This window comes from Theropithecus gelada, chromosome 2 (genome assembly GCF_003255815.1).
Source record: "Theropithecus gelada isolate Dixy chromosome 2, Tgel_1.0, whole genome shotgun sequence".
In the NCBI taxonomy this organism is placed as follows: domain Eukaryota; kingdom Metazoa; phylum Chordata; class Mammalia; order Primates; family Cercopithecidae; genus Theropithecus; species Theropithecus gelada.
The window spans coordinates 93,586,040-93,611,886 of NC_037669.1; the positions used below are offsets into that span (position 1 = coordinate 93,586,040).

Consider the following 25,847-nt stretch of genomic DNA (forward strand, 5'->3'; position numbering starts at 1 on the left):
ACCCACACAGCGCTCCGCGTGTGCCGGCTTCTGTGACTCAGGGCAGACCGGGGAGGTCACGGGGCTGCACCACAGGCTCGCAGAGCGACTGACTGGCGGGGCGAGGTGGTGGCGCGGCGGCGGCCTCAGAGCCTTGCAGGGGAAGCGGGGCGCGAGAGGCGAGCCTGAGTGTGCGCGTGGGTGCCTAGGGGGCGGAGGGGTCAAGTCTCCCACTTTTCCTCCCCGCGCCGGATCCCAGGGGCCTCCGCATCCCGGGGGACACCAGAGGGAGACCTCAGGAGAGACTTGGGGCGGGGGACGGATCAACGCCGCGCGCCACCTCCTCCGTGGCCCGCCCGTGGCCCCCGCAACTCCAGAACAACACCCGGAGGCGGGGCGGGGCGGGGCGGGGCGGGGAGGGGCGGGCCTGGGCTGGGCTGAGCGAAGGGGGCGGGGCTGGCAGGGGGCAGGGTGGGGGTGCGAGCTAGGAGCCGCGCGAGCACTCCAGGCGCGGGGCGACCACAGCGCTCAGGTAAGGGCGCGACGGAGGGCGCGCGTCTGCGGACCGGTGTCTGTGCTCCACGCTTAGCCAGTCCAGGTGGGGGCTCCCACCTCTTGGCTGCCGCGGTCCCCGCCCAGCTCCTTGGTCCCAGGGGCAGTCATCCCCCGGCCGTCCGAATCCCTCGTAAGACCCCCCTCGGTCGCCGCGGGGCTCACAGCGTCGTCCTCCTTACCTGGCTGCTAGCCGGCTCGGGTTTGGGGCAGCGCCCCGGGCCTGACCTGAGACATGGTGCCAGGGCCACGGGGCCCCAGCCAGCAGGAGAGACTGCCAGGAGGAGGTGACGCCGGCTGGTTAGGGCGGAAGGGCCCGACCCGGGATTCCAGGAGGTGGCCTTTTCGCATGGGAGTGGCATGGCAAATGCCTGGCGGCCGGAACAGGAGCTCGGGTCTGGGAAACTCCAGCGACTAAGTGTGTGCCTGGGCAGGGAGAGGAAGGGAAGCTGGGACATATGCGACAGCAGGGAGGGGTGCTTGCCTAGGACAAGAGGCTTGGAGCCACCGAGGGGCCGGGGAAGGGTGCAGCGGGGAGAGGCGAGCATGAGACTGAGGGATCAGGTGTGACAGTTCAGTGCCCCCTCCCTTGGGCAGTGCGTCTCTCTACTGTCCCCCACTGGGCACCAGATAACGAAGGGGCTTCCACAGCAGCCCATGAAAAAGCCTCCACAGAAGGCAGAACTTCCCTGCCTGTTCAGACCAGGAAATACCCGAGTGAGTGAGTGTCATGACAAGGTGTGTCAGGGACCTGAGGAGCCAGGCCTGGGAGAGGACAGGGGAGGCCCCAGTGACCCTGCCCCGGAGGGACCTAGCGTGGACAGAGGCCAGGAATGCAGAGGAGAGACCAGGTCTGGCTACTGGTTAGAGTGCCACAGGGGCAGCCGCTGATTCACCTGGGCACGCTGTGACTGGCCAGTTCTGTCCTCACCCCGCCCAACCCCACCCCACTCCGTGGGGAGCATCAGGGCTGCCTGAGGATAGCTATGAGGCAGGGGCCTGCCAGGATCTTGCTCTGTGCCTCAGGTGAGTTGCCCAACCTCTCTGAGCCATCTAGCTAGGTGAACCTGGTGGGCTGGAGCCAGAGGTCTGGGTCTGAGCCCTGCACAAGTTCTACAGATAGGGTCTCTGGGCCCTCCCATTGTTCCTGGGCCTCTGTTTCCCTGTCTGTACATTGGGCACAGCCTGCCACTCAGGAACTTTTGAACTGGAGAGAGGGAGAGGGTGAGGAAGTCATGCCCTTGACTGGAAGGGGGAAGCTTAGGGATGGGACATGGGTTGGGGAGGGGGTACTCCTGCAGGACCCTCCTCATATTAAGGTTCAGCACCTCCTCCTCCTGCCCTGCAAATGTGCACACTCATGCACATTCACACTGCCTCACCCCTGCACTTACGCTCTCCTCGTCACTTCCAGGATGAAGCCCCAGACTCCCTAGCCTGGGAGCTGGGCCCCTCAGGGTCACCTAACTAGAATCCCAGCTTCCACCACAGCCTTCCCCCCACCCACTGCCTTACCAGCCATGCTTAACTTCTGCCCATTCCTCTGGGTGGTGTGACTCAGTCTCCCAGGGTTAGAGATCCCTTTGGGGCCACAGATGTGGAAGACTCCCAGATTAACAGTTGCCAACTTGAGTCTGGAAGACTCACCCCAGTAGTCGTAGGCTGCTTTGTGGGGTGCGGAGTCTAAGGACCAGATCCCCACACCCAGAGAAGCCCCCTTCCACCTGTTTGTCCTTTTGAGGGGAGACTTAAGTAGTTTGAAAAGCTGTGATCTGCTTTGGCTGGGTTCAGTGGCTCACGCCTGTAATCCCAGAGCTTTGGGAGGCCAAGATGGGATGATCACTTGAGGCCAGGAGTTCAAGACCAGCCTGGTCAACATAGTGAGATCCCATCTCTAAAAAAACAAAACAAGTAAAAATAGAAAGAAATACAAATAAGAAGAAAAAAATGCTGTGATCTTGTTGAACCCCCATTTCGTAGAGGGGTGGCTGAGGTACAGAGAGGAGTAAGGCTGTGGATAAGTTGAGGCATGACCAGGGCTGAGCAGCCAGGTGAGGGCTGCTCCTGGGGGAGCAGCTGAGACTGAGCAGTGGGGACAAGGGACAGGAAGCCTGAGGAGGAGGGGCTGTCTCCAGGGTCAGAGAGCTCCTTGCCAAGGTATGGTGTCAGCTGGGGTCGTGGTGCTGGCCCCCCAGAGAGTGTAGGGATGTTGGTGTTCAAGTCTTCCTAACAGCGAGTTATTTACTGCAGTATCTTTTCAACTTGCACTGATCTGGTTCCTGGTCTGCATCTCCCATCCTAGCCTCACCCTTTCTTCCACCTCCCCAACCAGCCTTGGATATCCTCACCTCTTAGCTTAGACCCCAGCTGACTGCCAGCTAAGAGTGGAAAAGTCATCCCCAAAGGGCCTTTCCATTCCAGCAGTTTCGGGAGACATGGGTGAGAGTTAGGTGGGCCTGGCTGCACCCCTATTCCCTTGGCTGGGCTTTCATGGTCTGCCTGAAACTGACCTGGAGCCTCCTGTATCCTGGGGTCCTGGGTCTGCCTCAGGGGCCCACAGAGGGAGAAGAAGCTGCAGCACAGAAGTTGCAGCTGGGTGTCTGGTGGCTTCCCCTTCCTGCCTCTCCCTCTGCAGCCTCACCCTCCGAAGCAGCAGTAGCAGGAAAGGTGGGGCAGGAATGCCTGGCCTGGGCCCTTGGCCAGAGCTCTGAGGGACCCGCCCCACTCCATTCCAGAGCCAATTCACTGGGAGTTGTAGGCTCTGCCAGGGGCCTGGGATGCCCCCATGGCACTCTCGGGGCGGGGTGGCGAGGGGAGGGCTGAGACCCCTTCCCATTCACCCTTTTAGGTCTGCCTGTGTCACCTGCCCATCATTGACTGCCCTGATTATGTCCCCTGCCCCACACAGGTTGGCTAACTCCAAAGCCCAGCATGTCAGAGACAAGGAGAGAGACAGTCTGCGGGTCTTGGGCTAAAAGACCCTGTAACTCTCTGCCCCAGATACCTGATCAGGTCATTTGGGCAGATGAACTTTGCCAAGTGAGGGTACCAGGGTCTGGTGGGGGAGGGCTTTGTTGGAGTAGAGGCTATAGCCTGGCTGTGGGGGTGGGTTTGAGCCCAGGCCTCTCTTCGCCCCTTCTTTTAGGCAGGACACCACATTCCCAGGTGGTTCCTGCCTAATTGGAAGGTCCCTCTCACTCCAGGGCAGAAAATTTCAAGGCTTAAGCCCACCTGCCCACTCCAAGGGCCCCCATCCATCCAGCAGGCACCCCTTCAGGGTGGATGGTTGTGATCAGTGATCCCTCTGTCTGGTTGGGGGACCATGGAGGGTCCAGGCTCCTATCCACATTGAACTCTCTCTCACTGCCTGGCACCATCTCCTCTGCAACTGTCATATGTTTATTCCCCCAAATGTTACTTTGGATCCCATCATTACCTTGCTCTAAAGTCTTCCATGGCTGTCCATGGGCGACTGAGGCACAGCGAAGCTGTGGTCCTTTGGGGTGCTGCTTGGTGGGCCACCCTCAGAGGCTGGTCCCTCACACCCATGAGCCTTTACTCTCAGGGTTCCCCCACTTGCCTGCTGGGTCCTCCCTTCCTTTTCATTTCTTGACCATCCTTTGTGGCTCTAGCAGGAGGCCTCCAGACTCCCCCATACCTCCAAAACTCTCCTTGCGTACACAGCCCTGTTGGGTGACAAGGAGTCCTGAACCATGGGCTAGAGGACAAGGCTGGGCTCCTCTGACAGCCTGGCCCTGTTTATAGAGACTGCAGAATCCCTGAGGGGAGACTTGATGGAAAGGGGCCAAGACCAGGGCACCACTAACACTACCCTGGGCACTTGGGATCCATGGTGGGTATTTGAGCAGAGGAAGGAGCAGGCCAAACTGGGCTTAAAGAACATCTACCCTTTGGGGAAGAAAGGGTTGCTTCCCTTGGCAGCTCTGAGCTCTCTCTCTCCTTCAAGGACCCCTCAGCTGGGCCCAGGCAGGGAGCAAGGCAGGGGTCAGTGGCCAGTCCAGGAGCTCCCCTTTGTGGTGATATGGGCTCACTGCTGAGTTCTGATATGGGTGGTCATGGACCTTGCTTCTGGACACCCTGCCTGAGAGGATGGGCACTGGCCTTGCTCCTGCCCGTGCTATCTAGCTGTAACCTGTGCCCTACACAGGAGGCCCTGAGTCTGACACCCGGCCATGTGCAACCCTGAGGAGGCAGCCCTGCTGAGGCTGGAGGAGGTCTTCTCAGCCACCCTCGCCCGTGTCAACAGCTATGTCCTGCAGCCCCTACTCCCAGCCGGTGAGTCTAGGCTCTCTAGTGGGGAGGGAAGGGCACTGAGGAATGATCCCAGGGACAAGAGTCCTACCTTGTTGGACTCGCTGAGCCACAGCTTTCTCAACCTCAAATAGGAGTGGTGACACCTGGTATCAGCATCTTCTGATGGAGGTGGTGCGATCTCGGCTCACTGCAACCTCTGCCTCCCAGGTTCAAGCGATTCTTGTGCCTCAGCCTTCTGAGTAGCTAGGATTACAGATGCCTGCCACCATACCTGGCTAATTTTCATATTTTTAGTAGAGACGGGGGTTTTACCATATTGGCCAGGCTGGTCTTGAACTCCTGACCTCAAGTGATCCGCCCGCTTCAGCCTTTCAAAGTGCTGGGATTAAAGGCATGAACCACTGCACCAGGTCAGACTGCTCCTTTCTTAAAGGAACCCTGAGGGGCCAGGCCATGAACCTACCTGTAGCCCAGACCAGGCTGTGCAAAGAGATGGAATTCCTCCTCTCCCAGGGTAAAAGACTGCCGTTTGCTTGAATTTTCGTCTTGCTCCCACCTAGGGCACCTGGTGGTGCTGGGAGGGGAACAAGACTGACTGGAACACAGGATGCCTAGGTTTTACTTCCAGCTTAGGTCTCACTTGTGAGGCCTTGGTCAGGTGCCTCTGTGCATCTGTGAAATGGCAGAGAACTGTGTGACCCTGTGGACTCCACATTCTGGATCTGAGGAGTCCAGGATGAGGAAGCCCAGAGCCAGGGAGGAATTTGTGTATGTACTTAGTTCCCTGAGGCTGTCAGGTCAGGGGTGTCCCTGTTGAGTGAAGAGGTGGGTATGCACCCCTATTTCTTCCTCGAGGGTGCTGCCCACTGCTCCAGCCTGCCCTTCCCCTGCTCAGCTTTAGGCTTCACCAATTCTGTCCTGCGGATCCCAGGGATGCAGACCCTGCCACAGCTCCAGGGCTGGCCAGTGCTGGTGGCCCTCATGTGAACACCCGGGGTTTCTGCATGTTCCCCAGGAGATAGAGCCTACATCCTCCACTCACAGTGTGCCTGTGCTCCTGCCCCAGCCCCAGAGCCCTCGGATCCCTGGGGCAGAGAATGCCTGCGGCTCTTGCAACAGCTGCACAAGAGCTCCCAGCAACTCTGGGAGGTGACGGAGGAAAGTCTGCACTCACTGCAGGAGAGGCTGCGCCACCCCGACTCCACCGGTCTGGAGTCCCTGCTGCTGCTGCGAGATGCTGACCGTGTACTGCAGGCCCACATAGAGTAAGACCACTGGAGGTGGGGCTGGGGCTCAGCCCTGGTGTCAGAGTGCCACCTGGCATTAAGGTTCACCTGGGGGTGGGGCTCACATGGATCAGGGTTCAGGCAAAGGTTTGGGCTCGGTCCGTTGTTGGTGCTCACCTGGGGTCAGCCTCACCTGGGCTTGAGTGTTCACCTGACAGCAGGCTCAGACACTCCAGACCTGAGGCTTGGGGCCTCCCAGGGAAGAGAGACTGTATGTTAGAATTGTCTTGTTGGCCCTGGAGTCAAGGTCTCCAGTGCCCAGAGCCAGGCCACTGTCTGGGCCCTCAGGGCTGCAACTGATTAGTGGGTGGGATCTGGGGATCCCAGGGACCAGGGGCTTAGGTCTGGGGCTGAGGACTGGGTTTGTAGGGTGTTCCCTGTGCTGCCTGCAGGTACATCGAATCCTACACAAGCTGCATGGTGGTGCAGGCCTTCCAGAAGGCAGCAAAGAGGAGAAGGTGAGCACAGGGCTGGTGCAGTGGCCCCTGATGGGGCGGGAGTGCCTGAGTGAGGGTGGGGTCAGGGAAGCCCCCTCCCCAGAGCAGTGGGTGTCACAGTCCACGACTCATCCTGGAGGATTCCTGGCTCTACAAGTCTGCACAGATCCACACTGGAAGAGAAAGAGGGGAGGCCCAGTGAGGCCAGGAACAGAATCCAGACCCACTCCCGCTGGGCTGGCCTTGGGGCGGGGAAGGAGGGCGTCCCTTCAGGGTGGATGGTTGTGATCAGCAATCCCTTCATACTCTGAGATATTGCTCCTAAACCTGTGAGGGTAACTCGGGTACTGTGTTCATCTGACAGGGTAGAGGTTTTGAGCCTAGGGCTGGCCTTGGGGTCTGGGGGATTAGCTGGGGCAGGGAGGTGGTGGTGTGGATGCAGGAATGGAGGAAGGGGTGAAGGTGGTGTGTGGCCCTCTCTACACACAGCGAGTATTGGCGGGGCCAGCGGAAGGCGCTGCGGCAGCTGTTGTCAGGTGTGAGCTCAGAGGGCTCGGTGGGCGCGTCGCCGGGCCAGGCCCTCCACCAGCCACTCACCCATCACGTGCAACAGTACGTGCTCCTCCTGCTGAGCCTCGGGGACACCATTGGGGAGGTAGGTACCAAGGGCAGCAGCATGTGGGGAAGCTGAGGGAAGGGAGGGATAGAGCCCAGACTCAGGGGACTCAGCCTGTACTCAGGAACCCTAGTACAAGAAAGACTCAGCCATGCCAGGGGATGGGAGAGAGTTGAAGGAGTTACAGTCCTGTCCTGGGGTTTCCAGGGGACATGGGGGTCATGGTCCAGCCCTGAGGAGGGGGTCCGAAGACATGGCTCTGCCCGAGGGAATCTTAGTGGGTGACAGCACTGCCCTTCCCTGTGGTGTCTGAGGCATGTGGCCCTGCCCTGGTAGAGCCAGCAGAGACCCAGAGAGCAGGGGTAAAATCATGTTCTGGGAGTGAGGACACGTGGGCCCAGGGCCGAGCTGGGGAAGCACCTTCATATTCTACCCACTGCCCCACCAGCAGAAGAGGAGCTGTCAGGGAGAAAAGGGCAAAGTCTGGCCTAGATTCAGGCCTCTCAACCAGCCGGGACCAGGACTGGGCTAGGGAAGATTCCAATAAGCTCCCCGCTCACTGGCTGCCCTGTCCCCCTTCAGCATCACCCAACCCAGGAGCTGGTGGTGAACGCAGTCACCCTCTTTGGGAACCTGCAGTCCTTCATGAAGCAGGCGTTGGACCAGGCTGCAGCCACACAGGCTCTCTGGCACACCCTGAGAGGCCGGCCGAGGGTGAGTTGGGGACCTGAGGGGCAGTTAGGGAGGGGCGTCCTTTTTGGGCATGGAACTGTTGGGGGCCTTGAGCTGCTTGCTGTATTCTCCGGGTCTCAGTTTCCCCATATGGAAGGGGGAGTGATGGCTGAAGCAGGAGGCCGTAAGGTCCCTCTGTCCAGCCATTCTTATCTGTCTGCTGAGCATGTCCTGGGCCAGGCCCTGACCTGGCCTAGGGAAGAGGCAATCAGCAGATTGCCTCTCGCCTGGGGATGTCACCGATCACACCCTTGTGTTGCTGCCCACCACGGCATGAATTGCCCCTGCAGGGAGGAGAGTCCCCTGGGCCCTGAGACTTGGACCTGGTGTGGAGAATTAGGAGACTAGGTGGAGGAATGAGAATTGCGGAAGGGAGGCAGGGGTGGCTGAGTACTGGGAGAGGACTGATAGGGGAATGGCTGGGGCCATGGCACAGAGTGTGGGAGGGGGACACTGAAGCTTCAAGAGAGCCAGGAATGTATAATCAGTGCATTTCTGTCCATCACTGACTCAGTGCATTTCTGTCCATCACTCCAGGTCTCCTGGAGGGGGTCTGTCGGGGGTGCCTGGGGTACAGGGGGAGGTGGCAGAGTGGCTGTCAGTTTGCAGGAAGAGGTGCCTAAGCCTTGTATACTGTCCTCTTTGCCCCACCAGGATGTGCTCTGCACCCCTGCTCACAGACTCCTTCAGGACAGCCAGGACGTACCCGTGACGGTCGCACCGCTGCGGGCTGAGCGTGTGCTGCTCTTTGATGATGCCCTCGTCCTGCTGCAGGTTGGGGTGGGGCTGACCCGAGGTCTTAGGGCCACAATAGGGTTCTGGGGTCTGGTCGGAAAAGGAGCAGGAGAGGGGCACGCTACTGGGACTGAGAAGGTGGGCTTGGAGGGATAGTCAGGGACAGAAAGGCATTGTGTTGGGGAGGGGCAGTCCACTGGAGCTGTCCCCAGAGGAGCATGGGCTGAATGGAAATTCAGTCCAAGGTTTGTCCCAGCTTCAACCCTTCCCATCTGGTGTCCTTGGTTACATGTCTTCACCTTCGTTTTCCCATCTGGAATGTGGGGGTCATTATTAGTGAGTTTGTTCTACAGTAGACACCAGACAACTCTTAGTTCCCATTGTACTCAAATAAGAGAGGAACCCCAGACAGGAAGTCATGGGTGACTGAGGGGTGACTAAGGAGGGCTGGATGAGAAGGCTTCTAGAGAAAAGTACCCCACAGGAGCAGTGCCTGGGCTTTCAGCATTGTGGAAGTCAGGAAGGAGCCAGGCCTGGGGCTGGGAATTGTTACACGGCCAGTCACCAACTCTGGCTCATCCCCCCGAAATCATGTTGTCCTGGTGAGGTCCACAGCACTGTCTTCTCTGCCCCTTAGAAGGTTGGCCTGGAGCCCACTTGCAGACAGGTGGCGGGGGCCTGGCGGGAAGCTGCTGCCCAGCTTAGACCTGTGTCCCCTGAAGCCTGATTTTGGGGTTGGTTCTGATTTAGTTTGAATTCCCCTCCACTCCCAACTTCACACTCCGCTCCAGTGTGAAGCTACTGTCCCTTCCCTGTGCTAGCCCTCTCCGACCGCTGGACCTTTGAACATGCTGTTGTGTCTGGTGGGCCATCTCTTGTCCATGGCCTGCGGCTGGCAAGCTCCTCCTCACCCCTCAGGCCTGGGCCTCCCACCTCGTCCCTGTCCTGGTATGGAGCAGTGATTGGCCTGACTGGGCGGGGCAGGAAGTTGCTACACAAAATCTTCCCATAGGAAGGGGCTTTTTTTCTGGCTCTCAGATCAGGATGGCATTCTGGGTAGAAGGAACAGCAGGAGCAAAGGTTCACAGTGAGGAGAGGTCGGGGCAAGCTCGTGAAGGTGTGATTGCGGAGTGGCCGTGACAGCGTGGTGGTCTGTGAGGTCTCAAATGTTAGGCTCAGCAGTGTCTCAACCCTCAGGTAGTAGGAGCCGCAGAGAGGTTTCCAGCAGGGGTTGACCAGTTCCCAGCTTCATTTCTAGACCACTCTGGTGGCCACAGGGGGCTAGAGGCTGGTTCTGAGTTACTGGCCAAGCCCTGGGGTGGAAGGGACATGGAGCAGCTGTCCCTGAGGTGGGGAGCAAGCCAGGAGGGAGAGGGACTCAGTGCTGGGCAGAATAGCCTCGGTGGCCATGCAGGGTTGAGCTTGGGGCAAGCCTGGGCCAGAGGGTAGGTAAGCATCTGGCCTGGGCTCCAAATGACGCCTGTGTCCGTCCTCTTCCAGGGCCACAATGTCCACACCTTTGATCTGAAGCTGGTGTGGGTGGATCCTGAGCAGGACGGGTGAGCGACCCCCTCGGCTGACACCTCAGACCTTCCCTTTACCCCCATGACACCTGCCCACACCCTGGTACTCTGGCTTGGGCCCCTCCACCTTTCTGGACAGGGCTGGGGCCTACTCGTCACCTCCATCTGTCTAGGTGCACATTTCACCTCCTCACGCCTGAAGAACAGTTCTCCTTTTGTGCCAAGGACTCCCAGGGCCAGGTGAGTGTGGGTGAGCTGCGAACTGCGGGAGTGGGGTCACAGGACAGGGTAGGAAGAGGGCAGAGGTGTGCAACCCTGCAGGGCCCCACAGGAGTGCTGGTGAGTGTCTGGCAGGCCTCTGGGGACCTGGTGAGAGGAAATTGGGGTCAGGCATTAGAATGCCAAAAAGAACAGGGTATTTTTCTTTCTAAAGACAGAATTGGGTCCTGTGTTGATCCCTGCCCTGAGGTCTTGTTTGTCCTCTGGGCAGGCCCTGCAACTGCAGAGGAGGATCTCAGGCTGGGTGGGGGCCCCAGAGGGCAGCAGGGAGCAGTTGAAGGGCCCCCCATGTGACAAAACGGAGTGGGGGTGGAGGGTGGAGGGGTGGTACCTGGAGCTACCCCAGAAGGCTTCTTGGAGGGAAAGCCTCCAGCAGCAGTGATCTCTTCCCCGTGTTCCCCCTCCCACCAGGCAGTCTGGCAGTGGAAGGTGACCCAGGCTGTTCGCCAGGTCCTGCGTGGGAAGAAGGACTTCCCTGTGCTGGGGGCTGGCCTGGAGCCCTCCCAGCCTCCTGCCTGCCGCTGTGCAGAATATACCTTCCGCGCAGAGGGCCGGCTTTGCCAGGCCACCTATGAGGGCGAGTGGTGCAGGGCCCGGCCCCATGGCAAGTGAGTGGCTGGAGCTCTGGGTGGCAAGGTGGGGCTCTGTGGGGGCGGGGGCAGAGAGCAGCACACAAACCTAACTGTCTCAGGACATGCACCAGGAGCAGTTACTCTCTGTGGACAGTCAATTCTCAGACTGCCTCGTAAGTCGCCTCAGACTAGGCCTGGCCCAGAGACGGTCTGTGCCAAATAAAGTCTTGATGGTGACACTAGAGGACAAGGGGCAGCAACCATGCCCTGGCCTTAGAGCCTGCAGGTGCCATTCCATTCTTAGGAGGGTGGGAGAACAATTCTCACATCCGTACCGGATTGTCTGGTGGTGGTGAAATGGCTTGCACACATTCTATCGCCGTCGGTCCTCATAAAGACGCTCTGTATGGAGTGCTTTTACGCATTTCATACGTACAGACACTGAGGCCCGGTGATGGGCATGACCTGCCCAAGGTCTCAGGCAAATGATGGGGTGAGTCGGCCTCATTCACAGGTCTGTGTGACCCCGTAGACAGGCAAGCCTTTACAGAGCATGTGGTCCCACCCCATGCCACAGTTGGGAAAACAGACCCAGAGAGCAGAAGGGACTCACAAGGCTACACTCTCAAGCACCTCTGCTAGTTTCTAATACCCTGCCTCCTTTCAGAAAGGGCTCCAGACGACTTATGAACAGAGGGACAGAAAAAACACAGAAATGGGGAGAAGGATGGTAGAAACCCCACTGACTAGCATTAAACTTGAGCTTGATGCTTAGCTCTGAGTTTCCTGTTGGTCAAGGGAAAAAGGGAACCTAGATGTCTCCAGGGCTTTCCCTATGGGATGCGGTGAGTGTGCCCCATGAGGCTGCTGGTACAGTTGGGCCAGGAGTAGAAAAGGGCTAAAGGGGCTTTCTGCAGGGGATGTTTGGAGCTCAGACAAGAGAGCTGGGTTGGTGCAGAGAGCCCAGTCCAAGGGAAGAGAAAGGGAGGGTGTCTGAGAAAGTAGGTGGCTGAGGTTGCTGAGGGATGGGTGGGCCTGAGGCTCGTGAACCTCCACTATGTTCCAGGGGAACCCTGAAATGGCCGGATGGGCGGAATCACGTGGGGAATTTCTGCCAGGGCCTGGAGCATGGGTAAGGCTGACTGGGGCTGCTGCTGGGAGGCTTGTGGTGGCGGGGGGAGTGCTTTCCTCCCCTGCTGTGGTCGCCAGCCCGGCCCCATCCTGAATTCCCAAACCTCAAGCAGGAACTTAGAGACAATCTGGTCCGGCCTGCCTCACTGTACAAAAGGGGAACCGAGGGCCTGAATGGGGGCCCGTCTGAGCTCGAGGTCATGAGGGAGTGGTACAGGCCAAAAGGTGCTCTATGGTGCCCGGGGACAGGCTGAAGGGAGGGGTCCTGACAGGGGCCCTTTGAAGAACAGGAAGACTGAGGGCCTCTGAGAGTCTCCCTATTGTCCGGAAGGCTCCTTGGGGGCCGGGATGCTCCTGGGTGGCATGGAGTAGGCGTGATGGGCGTCTCAGGTCAGGGCTGATCCCCATCCCCACAACCATGCTGTCAGCTTCGGCATCCGCCTGCTGCCGCAGGCCTCTGAGGACAGGTTCGACTGTTACAAGTGCCACTGGCGAGAAGGCAGCATGTGTGGCTACGGCATCTGTGAGTAAGTGACCCTGGCTGGGGGCTCGTGGGATGGGCCCATCCTCTGGGCCGAGCTCCATGAGGCAGAGTTCGCTGTTGATGGCCCTCCCCAGGTACAGCACCGATGAGGTGTACAAGGGCTACTTCCAGGAGGGCCTGCGGCATGGATTTGGGGTCCTTGAGAGTGGTCCGCAGGCCCCCCAGCCCTTCAGGTACACGGGCCATTGGGAGAGGGGCCAGAGGAGCGGCTATGGCATCGAGGAAGATGGTGACAGGTGAGTGCCCTGCAGCTCCCACTCCCAGGGCGGAGGGATGGACAGGGCCCTCACAGACCAGATTGTTGCAGGACACAGGCTCCTGTTTGTCCTCCGCTATGTATCTCTTAAGCTCCTCACTTCCCCTCCAGTCCCTCGGTTGCCACGGAGGCTCAGGCTGAGGGAATCCTGGTCACGCTGACTGCAGGGTCACCCCCGCCCCTCACCCCTCCTCATGGTGTTGGACAGGCATTTCTGACCCCCTGCTCTGTCACGTCTAAAAACTGCAGCCCTTGCTGGCTCTCTGGGCTGTGTGACAAAGCCCTGGATCCTTGGCCTGGCAATCACGGCCTTGCCTGCTTCTCTAACCTCACCCCAGCTGCGTCTCCTATGCACCCCTCCAGCCTTTCTGGACCACTGAAGTCCCCACATATCCATCACATGCTCCTGCCTCCATGGCTTTGCATACACTCCTATTCCACCTGTCCTTCCTGCCGCCTCCACAGAAAAGCCTCCTAGATGCCCTTCCCAGGCTGCCTGCCTCCCTCCTCTACCCTCTGTTCCTCTTGGGGGTCCTGACCCCTCTGACCTTGTGTCTGTTGAGTGGATTCAGGTGATGTCACTGCCCCTTATCTGCACTCCCTGCCGCCCCGTGCCAGCAGAGTGCCCAGGAGGTGCATGGGAATGAGTCTGATCCAACTCTGGCCACATTCCTCTCCCTGCAGAGGCGAGCGCTACATCGGCATGTGGCAGGCTGGTCAGCGCCATGGCCCGGGGGTCGTGGTCACCCAGGCAGGTGTCTGCTACCAGGGCACCTTCCAGGCAGACAAGACGGTGGTGAGCAGAGTGTGTCCTGGGCTACCTCTCTCTTTGCACCCCACTCCCGCTGGGGGCCCTGAGGCTGAGCTGAGGCTTTTCAGGGAGGGATGGGAAAGGGGGCTGTGTTCCTGGGTGCTGGAGGGAGCCAGAACCTGGGCAGGAAGCCAGCTCTACCACCCCCCTTCCCTGGCCCTGGCCAGTCCCTGCTCTGCCTGACCTTGGTTTCCCCATCAGCAACTCAGGTTAAGAATACTTACCATAGACTCAATGAACTAGCAAGAATCGAGTGCTTACTCGTGATGATGCATTAGCTGACATTCATAGAGTCCTAACTTGACACCTGGCTCTGGGCTAAGTTCCCACCCTGATCCTGTGGGATCCTCCCAAGAGCCCTGCAGGTTGATGTCATTATTATCCCCAGTGTGTCCCTAGTGAATGACAAATGAGAGGCTCAGAGGGATCAGAGGACCTGCTCCATGTCACCTTCACTGAGTGGCAGAGCTGACACTCACACCCTGGTCTGCTGAGCCTCGCCGCCGAGCCTGGGACTCCCACGTTTGCCTCACCCATACCCTTCCAGGTGCTTGGGGAATGTGGGGCTCTGGCTGATGGCTGCTCTTGTTATTACGGTCTGTTGGTTTGTTTATGCTCTACTTCATTCTCGAAAGGATTGAAGGAGGCCTTCGAGGAAAGAGGAAGAAAAGGGAAGAATAAGTATGCAAAATAGATTTGGAAATAAGCTGAACACTAATTGTATCCCTTTCGGCTCTGAGCTTCCTAGCAGCCCATGGGGCAAGGGAGCCTGGTCAGCTCTGCCATTCCCAGGGCCAGTGACAAGCAGGGAAGCAGGAATGTTTCAGAGAAAGCCCCACATTTCTTGAGCTCCCAAGGGCTTCCTGAAGAAGCCACTGGGGTGAGGAACCAGGGTAGAGGGTGTCATTTGGGGAAATACATGGATGGGGTCCATGGGGCTGGTGCTCAGCAGGCCAAAGGCTAGAGTCCTAATTAGGTACAGTCCCGTGGGGCATGATGAGGTTCAGGGCCCCTCTCCCCATGTGTAAGGGCACACCTCCCTTCTTTTGCCATCTGTCTCCACCCTGAGTTTCCTGGCCCTTCCTCACCTACCGTTTCTACCCTCCCTGGCTTCCTCTCCCCAAGGGTCCAGGCATCCTCCTCTCTGAAGACGACTCCCTGTATGAGGGCACCTTCACCAGGGACCTGACCCTCATGGGGAAGGTGAGGACCACCGAGGCCCCGCTCCACACCCTGCCAAGGCTTTGGCTGGGGTCTGTAATCTCCCCACTCGGACTCAGGGCTGGGGGTACAGGCAGATGGGGGAGCAGGCAGGGGAAGGCCTGTCACACCTCCCTGAGAGCCAAGGGGTGAGCACAGTGACTGCACCCTGCCACAGAGTTGCAATTGATTCTGGAGTGAGGTGAGAGGGGACCAGTGGCCTTGCCTGCTATCCAGAGGGTACCAGTGGTCTCCTGGCTGTGTCCCCCTGTACCCTCCTAGTTCAGAATACATGCCCTCCACCAGCACCAGTGACTGGAGCAGCTGTCCCTGGAGGCACTGGCCTTCATTGTGTGCCTCCCTGAGTGGACCCAGGAGAAGGCAGTGTGTCCCCACTGGGGCCTTTGGAAATGTAGGGGTTGTTTTGGTTTCATAATGACTGGAGCAAAGGGGTGGAGATTGGGTTGCTACGAATGGCACAGCCCCATGCGGTGAGACACCTCCCTCCTCAGGTGTTGCCTGTCCCTGGGCTTACTCCCACCCCAGCCCCTCAGTGGTGGTCTCCCCACTCTTGGCTTCCCTTCTCCATCCCTCTCCTCTTCCTACCTCAGAGGCGAGCGAGCCCCTGAGACGTGGGCACAGCTGTTGGTGTGGGGGCTCTGGCAGGCGTAGAGGATTATGAACCCCTCAGTGTGGGGCAGCTTGAATGGATGGCTGGAAGCCTGCTCCTCAGTCTTTAGCGTCTCTGACACTGATGGACAGGCATGCGGCCTGTCATGATTGACTGGAAGGGTAACTGGGCAGACAGACATCCCTGCTCCTTCTCCTGACTCCCAGGGCAAGGTCACCTTCCCCAATGGCTTCACCTTGGAGGGCTCGTTTGGCAGTGGGGCAGGGAGAGGACTGCACACACAGGGTGTGCTGGACACAGCTGCCCTCCCACCAGACCCGAGCAGCACCTGCAAGAGGTGAGTGCCTGGCCCCTGTGGCTCTGGGCCTATCTGGGGATATGTCTGTGTTTCTACACCAAGGACTCACGTCTCATCAGAGGGGCCTTTTTGCACCCCCCTCTTAGCACTCTAGAGAGTCCAGAGACCGCAGGGTGTACAACTCCAGTCAGAGACTCTTGGAATCAGGGGCTGTGTGGATATAATGCTGTACACCGCAAAACTGTAGGAAAAATATTATTTGTAGGCTTTGCTTAGGTCCTGCTTTTTTTTTTTTTTTTTTTTTGTCTTGAAAGAATACAATACGGTTTACAAACCAAACATACAGGAAAAAAAATATAGAAAATAAGAGCATGTGTTAACCTTAAAAGAAAGGGATAGGCAGACATGTTCTATAGCATTTACAACTGATCATTAAGCCTGGCTCTGAGTTTCCTGGCAGCCAAGGTAAAGAAGGAAACTTGCTAAGTGGAATCACAGGCATTATCAAGGAGTATTTGAGAGGAGGATAGATTTCTTTTCCTCTAGGGACAGAGTTCCTTCTTGGAAAACGGTCGCTATTGTTGCGTCTATTGAGGAAGACTCAGTATTGCACAGAGGAAGGAATCTGTGTGGGTGGCAGTTCTAATGAGAAGTGGTCCCAGGCAGCATTTCAGATGTAGGGAGGGAGTATAGTTGACTACTTGGCCCGCTGTCCCTGCATGCTGCTTCTCCCTGACAGCAGGAGCTGGGAGTGGACAGCAATCCCTAGGGGCAGGCCCCAGCCCAGGTGTGGGTGTGGGCTGCGTGTAGCCTACAAGCATGACACTGGAGTGCAGGGCTCCATTAGACACATGCAGCCAGGCCCCAGCCTGTTGGCCAAGGTGGGATCAACGGTAGGAAGGAACTGGCTGTAAGGGAGGGCAGAGAGGGATGTCTTGGAGGGGAATCCCAGACTTTGGGCACTGGTCTGTCTTGGGCCAAGACCCACTCTCTGGCTTGGCCTTCAGATCTGTGCACCTTTCTGTCTCCATCTTTCCAGGATTCCAAATGCTTCTGTGTCTCTTCTGGTCGCAGGGTAGATTCTCTCTGTCCCTTTCTCTGCTGCTCTTCCTCCTGGAGCTGTGGAGGTCAGCCCCCTCTGCATGGTTCAATCCATCCACCCTTCCTGGGGCTTGATCCTGGGCCAGGCTGGTACCCCACCCCTCCAAGGGCCTGGGCAGAGTCCTGCCTACCTTAGCTCCATCTCTCCCTGCCCCATCACCCACCCTCCATCCCCATCACAGGCAGCTGGGCGTGGGTGCCTTCCCTGTGGAAAGCCGCTGGCAGGGAGTCTACAGGCCCTTCCAGGACTTTGTGTGTGCTGGCTGCCCCAGGGACCTGCAGGAGGCCCTGCTGGGCTTCGACGTGCAGAGCTCCAGGGAGCTGCGCAGGTCTCAGGATTACCTGTGCTGCGAGAGGTGAGGCCGAGCTGCGTGCACATGCACAGGTCAGGGTGGGCTGGGGAGGGCTTCCTGCGGGGAGGGAGCTGGGCGCAAGTGTGGGTAAGGGACGCTGTGTGTGGTGCCCAGGACCCACCCCGAGGACAGTGTGGGCAGTATGGAAGACATCCTGGAGGAGCTGCTACAGCACCGGGAACCCAAGGCCCTGCAGCCGTACCTCAGGAAGGTGAGAACCCTGCCAGGATGGCCAAGGGGGTGACATTCTCACTGCCCCTGGTGGGGAAGGGCTCCAATTTTTCATAGCAGGGTGCTGACTGAAGGGGACAGGCCTGTGGGTCCCTTGTCCTCAGAGGGCCTCGGTGTTCCCATCTATGAGATAGGAGAAGTGTCGGGAGGCTGGTGTGGGCATGCCGTGCTCCAGACCCTGGCACTTAGTCTCTCTCCATTGTCTACGCACTGGCCCAGGCTCTGAGCAACTCACTGCACCCTCTGGGAAAGCTGCTCCGGACACTGATGCTAACCTTCCAGGCTACCTACGCGGGTGTCGGGGCCAACAAGCACCTGCAGGAGCTGGCCCAGGAGGAGGTGAAGCAGCATGCCCGTGAACTCTGGGCTGCCTACAGGTGAGCTCGGTGGCACATGGGACAGCCACTGCCCTGTGACACCAGTCTGCCCTTTCCAGGCATCAGTTCTGCCTTGAATCTGGGAGGAATGTCAGGTGTCTGATTCAACAACAAACCAGACCCTTGGTCAGTGTGCAGCTGCTGAGCAAAGGGGTTAGAGGGTGCAGCAAAGGCCCAGCTGCAGCCCTCAGCTAGAGTCCAAGTCCCAGCCAGGCCCTGGGCTGACTCTGACCCTGGGCACTCTCACCCCACTGTAGGCTGAGCTTGACCCTAGACTTAGAACACACCTGCAGTCCCAGGCTGGGCTGTGACCCCATGAAACACTGCAAATAGAAGCCTTAGATGCTATAGTTCCTTCTGCTGCTGGGGTTCTAGGCTTCTCAGGCTACCATCCTGGAGCTCCAACCTTCTAACTTCTGTGGTTTGAGAGGATGAACCCTACAGGCCGTGTCCACAGTTCTGAGACGCTGCCTGCTCTTGCCTTTGTTGACTGGCAGTGGAGCTCCAGTTCTGTGGGAGGTGGCAGCCACACCATTTCTCTCTCCTTGGCTCACAGGGGTCTGCTTCGAGTTGCCTTACAGCGCAAGGGCCAGGCCCTGGAGGAAGATGAAGACACAGAGACAAGGTGACTGGCCCAGGCCTCCTTGGGGCCTGCCGAGTCCAGGGAGGCCTCATGCGTCTGCTCCTAGGACCTCCCTTGGGGAAAGAGGTGCTTCTGGGGAAGTGCTGGGCATTCACTCTATTGACCAAGCACTCTGCGTTGATCATTTGTGGATTAGAATGACCCATGACCTCTGTTCTGTGAGGAACCAGAGGGAGGGGGCACTGCTACAATACACTGAATGCATCTTTATTCTAAATGTATGATCCCAATCTCATCTTTCCCATGCAGAGGGTGAGTAGCTCCCCGAGGCACCCTCTTCTCCCTGCACACAGATGGGGAAACCAAGGGCTGGTAGGGATGAGTCTGAGGTTATATAGGAGTTAGGTGGGTCATTAAATCTGTCTCCCCCTATCCCTGGAGCAAACCTTACAATTTGCCTTTAGGTTCCAGACCTGAAGATGTTCCTGATCAGAGAGGCCTTCCTGTCACTGCATTGCAGGAGCGGGGAGATGGGGTTAGACATTAGGGAGAACTCCCCGCCTGGAGTCCTAGCACAGCAAACCAGGAGGTGGAACTGAATCAGCCTGGAATGGCTGCTGAGAGCTTGGCTGCAAGTTGCTGGCCCATCTGGGGCCCTGGTTTTGCTTTCAGTCAAATGGGGATCAAACTCCTGTCCCACCTGCCGTCTTGGTTGTCAAAGTCAAAGGAGGGAATGAAGTTATGAATTGAATTGGGCAAATCATGGCTGAGAACAGGCTTGGAAAAGGTTTTCTGGGGAGGAGGAGGCTGGAGGCTGGAGAGGAGGCTAGAGGCCGGGACACTGTTTATTGTGGAACTAGGAGCTCTTTGAGAGGTGACTCCTAGTAGTAATCCTAGACCCCACCTTGATCATCCCAACCTGTTCCGGTCTCCCCATCAGAGACCTCCAGGTACATGGATTGGTGCTGCCCCTCATGCTGCCCAGCTTCTACTCAGAGCTCTTCACGCTCTACCTGCTGCTTCATGAGCGGGAGGACAGCTTCTACAGCCAGGGCATCGCCAACCTGAGCCTCTTTCCCGATACCCAACTGCTGGAGTTCCTGGATGTGCAGAAGTAAGCCTTCCCTCCCCCTGTGCCATGTTAGCCAGGACTCTGGCATAGCAGATGACACAGACTCGACTCAGATTGTCTTCAACCTAAAGGTGGGGCTGGCGTTGATAGGTTCATGTACCCACCAAGTTCTAAGCTTATGCATTCAGCTGTGGCTGGATGTAGGTGTTCAACTGAACGACAGAGGGAAGCACTTTCCATTTCTCTCTGTTGGTCCTTCTCAGGCTGCCCCTTGTGGTGACAAACACCATAAGCACCAACCTCTCAAGGTTCATACCCTCCTAGCTCCACTCCCAGAGTCCCCACAGAGGAGCTGGCATTGCCTTCCAACAGCTTCCACAGAGCCCCTGAAGTCCCTTGCTGGCTCAGCTTGGGTCTTGAGCCCACCCCTGAATGCCAGCCGTGATTGACCAGGCCTGCCTGAATATCCACTGCTGAGGCTGGGGCAAGATCACCTGCTCTGAGCACTTGGGCTGAGAGTAGGGGAGAGGAGGTCCCTCAGGGGAAACCGAAGACTGCTCTGGGTGCAAGTCGGGAGGTGTTTACCACACTCCAGGGCCTCCCTTCCACCCTCAGTCTCCAAAACGTCCTTTCTCTTCAGTGTCCCATCTATCCATTGATGCCACAAGTGACCCCACTGTCCCCATTAGAGGGCACGGGCACTCTCTCTGCTCCCACATCCAGGTCTCCTTTGTTACACAGGGATGGTGCTTCCCACCCACCCTGAAATCCCTGTTTCTTCCTCTATCTTGGTGACTGTGTCCTGCATCTGACCAGCCACCAGCCTAGAGACCTGGCTGCCAGTGCTTCCCAAGCGTGCCCCACCTCCCTTACCGCCTCAGTGTCGCTTCCCCACACCAGCCTCCAGCTCTGCCGTGTGAGGGCTGCATCCCCCTGCTCACGGCCCTGTGCTGGCTCAGCAGAGCCTCCTGGATGGAGTGCAGTCTCTTCAGCCCTCCCTCTCTGCTGGTCACCATGACCTGGCTCATACAAGCCTCTGGGCCACCCTTACCTCCCCGGAGCTTCTGGAGCGCTGCCTTGTCCAGGAATCCTTCCATCCTTCCCATGACCTGAGCTGACCTCCTTCCCCTTTCTAGGACCCAGCTCTGCTGGGGGACACAGTGGCACAGGGAATTTGCCCTCTGACCTCACATTCTGCCCCTTGTCCAGGCAAAGCTTCCTGTCTCACTTTTTCGATTTCAGGCACCTGTGGCCCCTCAAGGACCTCACGCTGACGAGCAATCAGGTGAGAGGGAGGCCAGAATCCCAAGCCAGGGGCCCCCAGAGGTCCTGCAGCCTTTGAGGAGCCCCTTGCCTCATGATTGCTGGGCGGAGGCTGCAGAGGAGCTGGGGAGGGGCAGGGTGGGTTGGGAGGAGACACCGTCATTCTGACTTCCCAGTGTGGTGGAGGTAAGCTGTTGGCTTATAACCACCGGGCTCAAACATAGGTTTTTACCTGGCTGTGTGACCGTGTGCAAGAGGCTCGTGCACTGTGCCTCAGTTGCCTCATCAGTAAAAGGGAGCCAACACTAGAACAACTTCCAAATTCTTAATTAATTAATTACTTTATTTATGTTTCGAGAAAAAGTCTCACTTTGTCGCCCAGGTTAGAATGCAGTGGTGTGATCTCGGCTCACTGCAACCTCCGCCTCCTGGGTTTAAGTGATTATCCTGCCTCAGCCTCCTGAGTAGCTGGGATTACAGGTGTCTGCCAGGTGCCCACTACCATGCCCAGCTAATTTTTATATTTTTAGTAGAGACAGGGTTTCATCATGTTGGCCAGGCTGGTCTCAAACTCCTGACCTCAAGTGATCTGCCTGCCTCGGCCTCCCAAAGTGCTGGGATTACAGGTGTGAGCCACAGCACCTGGCCTTTATTTATTTATCTTTTGAGATGGAGTCTTGCTCTGTCATCCAGGCTGGAGTGCAGTGGCACAATCTCGGCTCACTGCAACCTCTGCTTCCCAGGTAGAAGTGATTCTCCTGCCTCAGCCCCCCGAGTAGCTGGGATTACAGACACGTGCCACCACGCCTGGCTAATTTTTATATTTTTGGTAGAGACAGGATTTCAGCATGTTGGCCAGGCTTGTCTCAAACTCCTGACCTCAGGTGATCCGCCCGCCTCGGCCTCCCAAAGTGGTGGGATTACAGGCGTGAGCCACGACACTTGGCCAGAACCACCTCAAAATTGTTGTGAGGGTGAAGTGGGCACATAAGGCAGCTGTTTTCAAAATTTGTCTGCCAGGCTGGCAGCATCAGGATCATCTGGGAACCTGTTAGGAAAGCAGATTCTTGGACCTGCCTCAGACCTACGGAGTCAGAAGCGCAGGGAGTGGGTCCAGGAACCTGTGTTTCACCAAGCCCTTGGGTTTGAGAAACATCAACATAGGCACTCAGAACTGGGCGGCACCCAGTGGCCAGTGCCTGTTATGATTATTATCTTCTTATCCATTTGGATCCTCCCAACCTCCTGGAGACTATTCCCCCCTGTTTTATGGTTGCACAAACTGAAGCCCATAGTGGAGCTGTGATCTGGCCTGGGTCACTCAGGCCTCAGGGTGGGGCTGCACTAAAGCTGGCAGTGAAGGGGAGGGTGGCAGGGGACTCAGGCCCGGCCCTGGGAAGGAGGGGATGTCAGAGCTGGGGGACCATGGCCTCATCCAGCCCACTCCCTCCACCATGCAGAGGTACTCCCTGGTCAGGGACAAGTGTTTCCTGTCAGCCACCGAGTGCCTGCAGAAGATCATGTGAGTGTGAGCCGTAGTGGGTTGGGGATCTGGAGGCAGAGTGTGGGGTGCTCCTGGTTGGGACTGAACCAAGGTCCTTGACCTGGAGCCAGCTACCCTGCTGCAGGACCACGGTGGACCCACGGGAGAAGCTGGAGGTGCTGGAGAGGACATACGGGGAAATTGAGGGCACGGTGTCGCGGGTGCTGGGCCGGGAGTACAAGCTGCCCATGGACGACCTGCTGCCGCTTCTCATCTATGTGGTGTCGCGCGCCCGGTGAAGCAGACAGGCTGGGAACTGGGGGTGCAGGGCAGGGGCAGGGTCCTACCCCCACCATGATATCCTCTGATACCTCTGAACCCCAGGGTTTATGGATGCAGCTTCTCTCAGTACAGATGGGGAAGCTAAGGCCCAGAAAAGGGAGGGTCCCAGCCAGGGTGCTGGGGTGCTAGAGGCGGAGTGAGAACCATGCCCCAGATGTCCAGCCATCCCGGCCAGGGCTCCTTCCCCAGCTGCCTGTCCATGACAGCCCTCTTCTTGTCTCCCTTGATCTCTTGGTGGGACGGTATTCTCCAGAATTCAGCACCTGGGAGCCGAGATCCACCTGATCCGTGACATGATGGACCCTAACCACACAGGAGGCCTGTATGACTTCCTGCTCACGGCCTTGGAGGTGAGGCACAGGGGCTGTGGGCCGAGGTGGAAATGCCCTGGCCCTGGGGCAGACCCTTTTCCCTTCCCAGACATCATGGCACCATCGTGGGAGGGAGGTCAAATTCACAGCTCATGTGCGACTCTGGGAAGGGTCCTCACGGTGTCCCTGATCCTGCTCTTATTAAAGGAGCCAGGGAGGGGTCCCACAGTGCATCCCAGCCCTGGGGACCCTGCGGCCATGATTGCTCCAGGCTGCGTTCCCAAGTACAGTGGGAGAGGAAGGGCCCCATTTTCCTCGCAGACCGTGGCTGAGGGCTGAGTTGGAGACACGCCTCCTCTGGGTTGGGAGGTGGGTGCACATAGCTATTGGGCCCTAGATCCTGTGCATGTGGTTGGGATCAGGCAGGTCAGCTGGCCCCAGCCTTGCCTCTCTCCCGCCAGTCCTGTTATGAGCACATCCAGAAAGAAGACATGAGGCTGCACCGCTTACCTGGCCACTGGCACTCCAGGGAGCTCTGGTAGCTTGGCCTTTCCTGGACAGACTGCAGAGCTGAGCAGGGCATTGCTGGCCCATCCCTCGTTACCCAAGGCAAAGGGCAGGACAGGCCCTTGGAAGTAGCTCTTGGAGGAGATGAGTATTTTGTTTTGCACAGGAAGATGCTGCTGCTGCCCTGACTGGGATGAGGGTGAGGGGTGATGGGTGTGGCCCTGGACGTGGTGGTTTTCCCTTGGCCACTAGCCCGTCTCCAATGACCCCTAAATCTGCAGCATGGTGCTGCAGGGGTGAGGAGCCCCGGGCTTCTCTTAGCTTGAGCCTTTATCCCAAGTTGCAGAGCCTCTCTGGGCCTCAGTGCTGCCATCTGTAAATGGTGGAGTGAGTACGCTGTAAAGGACCTTCTATCCATTTTGCTGAATTCCAGAGTCCTTTCGGAAGACTGACTTCAGTCTGCTGGGCTGTCCTGACCTCTGGCAGGCTCTAAGCCTCGCTGGGTATGCAGTCAACAAGGTGGGCCTGGAGGTCCGTGAACTGCAGGCCGTGTACCCATGACATAAACGGCGGCACTGGAGCAAGCTGGGGCAGGGGGTGGGCAAACTCTCACTGCCAGCACGCCCCAAGTGGCCTGTGAATCATTCACCTGTGACCTCTGTGGGCCTGCGGGGGGACAGCAAGGGCACATGACATCTGCCTGGGCCCTGACCAATAAACCCTCAGACCCTGCTGTGGTTGGGGAGCAGGGGTACCTTTGGGAGGTGAGGACTTTATTTAAACAGCGGTTCTAGTGTGGGACCAAGAGAGGCAGCAGCTGGGTCTTGGGGCAGCTTCATTCCTGTTGGGCCTCAGTTTCTCTTCCCCACATTGAGGGACTTGTGCCGGGTGACATGCAGGGTCTCCCTCTGCCCTAACAGGATATGCATGATGACAGGCAGTGTGATGTGTTCTGAAAGGGTCCAGGGCAAAGCACAGGGGGAGGGTGGATTTGTGTAGGGTGCAGCTCTGGAGAAGAAGCTGGATCATTCCTGGTCCCACTCCCTAGGCCCTGAGCAAGTCAGGCTCCTGGCTCTGGTTGTGGCTCCCCCAAATGAAGTACTGACCTCAGCCTATGAGGGGAGGGTTGAGGGAGGCTCTGGAAAGTCCAGCCACACCTGAGTCCCCAGCAGTAGCCTTGGGGCAGAGGGCACCCACAGAATCCCAGAGATGATGTCAGAAGTGGGCAGAGAGAGCCTGGTGCCTCTGCCACCACCTCCCCAGGAAGGAGGGAGAGCCTTTCTCTGGCTGATTCCACTAAATGTGCCAGCCCAAATGCAGGGCACGGGCTCTGGTTCTGCCAGGAGCCTGCAACACCCCCAGGAAGGGGATGGAACTGCGGAAGAGCGAGGATGTGCAGGGTGCACAGGCACTCATGCTTACTGGGACTGGGCAGCTCACTAGGATTCTATCCTTTCCAACCGGCATCAGCCAGCTCTTGTCCCCTGACAAGTGAGGACAGCCTGACCCTGCCCTCAAATGCAGCCCGCCCTGAGTTCATGGGATGCTGATGGAACCCCACCATACTTCCCTGCCTCCTTTGAGATTTGCGAGCCCTTGCTGCAGTTCAGATTCAACAAGGCCCTCTGGCCACCCTCTCACTAGGCCTCACCCAACACCGGTGGAACTGGAGCCTCTGGCTGGGCACAGTGGCTCACTTTGGGAGGCTGAGGCAGGAAGATTGCTGGAACCTGAGAGTTCAAGACCAGCCTGGGCAATATAGTGAGACCTTGTCTCTACAAAAATAAAATAAAATAATTAGCTGGGTGTGTTGGTGTGTGCCTGTGGTCCCAGCTACTCAGTAGGCTGAGGTGGGAAGATCCCAGAGCCTGGAAGGTCGAAGTTGCAGTGAGCCGAGATCGCACCACTGCACTCAATCCTGGGTGACAAAATGAGACCCTGCCTCAAAAATAAAAATAAAAATAAATAAATAAATAAATAAATAAATAAATAAGAGCCTCTGGACAGAGCCTTGGGGGCTAAAGTGTTTTAAAAGGGTCCTGGAAGAGTCCAAGGGCAGACAGGGCTCTATCAGACCGTTACAACAAAACTCACAGAGCAGGCAGGCAGGAGTCCTTCCTGTAGGTGAGCCTGACTACTGCAGTGAGTGCTTCATGTACAGAAGACCCGCCCAGTCCATACTCCAGGGGTGACCTCTCCCAGCTGCTGCAAGAGCACCTGGCTGCCCAGAGAGCACGTTGGTGCCCAGTCTCTGGATGGTAGGGTTGGCCAGCAAGGACCCTAGCACCTCAGTGATCTCACTGATGTTCAGAGCAGCCTGGCAGGGCCCAGCTCTGGTCCCTCCACCATTCCAGTTCCCACCTCCTT

At 57.9% G+C, this 25,847-nt stretch overlaps 1 protein-coding gene across 1 annotated transcript; it reads left to right on the forward strand.

The window, feature by feature from the left end:
• The first annotated feature begins 497 nt into the window (after positions 1–497).
• On the forward strand, positions 498–25,286 carry ALS2CL (ALS2 C-terminal like). Its single transcript, XM_025375947.1, has 26 exons — positions 498–664; positions 4,700–4,827; positions 5,873–6,071; positions 6,485–6,550; positions 7,019–7,184; positions 7,728–7,859; positions 8,532–8,651; positions 10,113–10,171; positions 10,309–10,375; positions 10,826–11,022; positions 12,053–12,118; positions 12,546–12,644; positions 12,736–12,897; positions 13,602–13,713; positions 14,854–14,931; positions 15,766–15,896; positions 17,141–17,314; positions 17,426–17,522; positions 17,762–17,919; positions 18,476–18,544; positions 19,443–19,616; positions 20,817–20,859; positions 22,298–22,359; positions 22,466–22,615; positions 22,916–23,012; positions 23,435–25,286. The coding sequence occupies exons 2-26, from the start codon at positions 4,725–4,727 to the stop codon at positions 23,513–23,515; spliced, it is 2,862 nt and encodes a 953-aa protein (XP_025231732.1). The 5' UTR covers positions 498–664; positions 4,700–4,724; the 3' UTR covers positions 23,516–25,286.
• Positions 25,287–25,847: the final 561 nt, after the last annotated feature.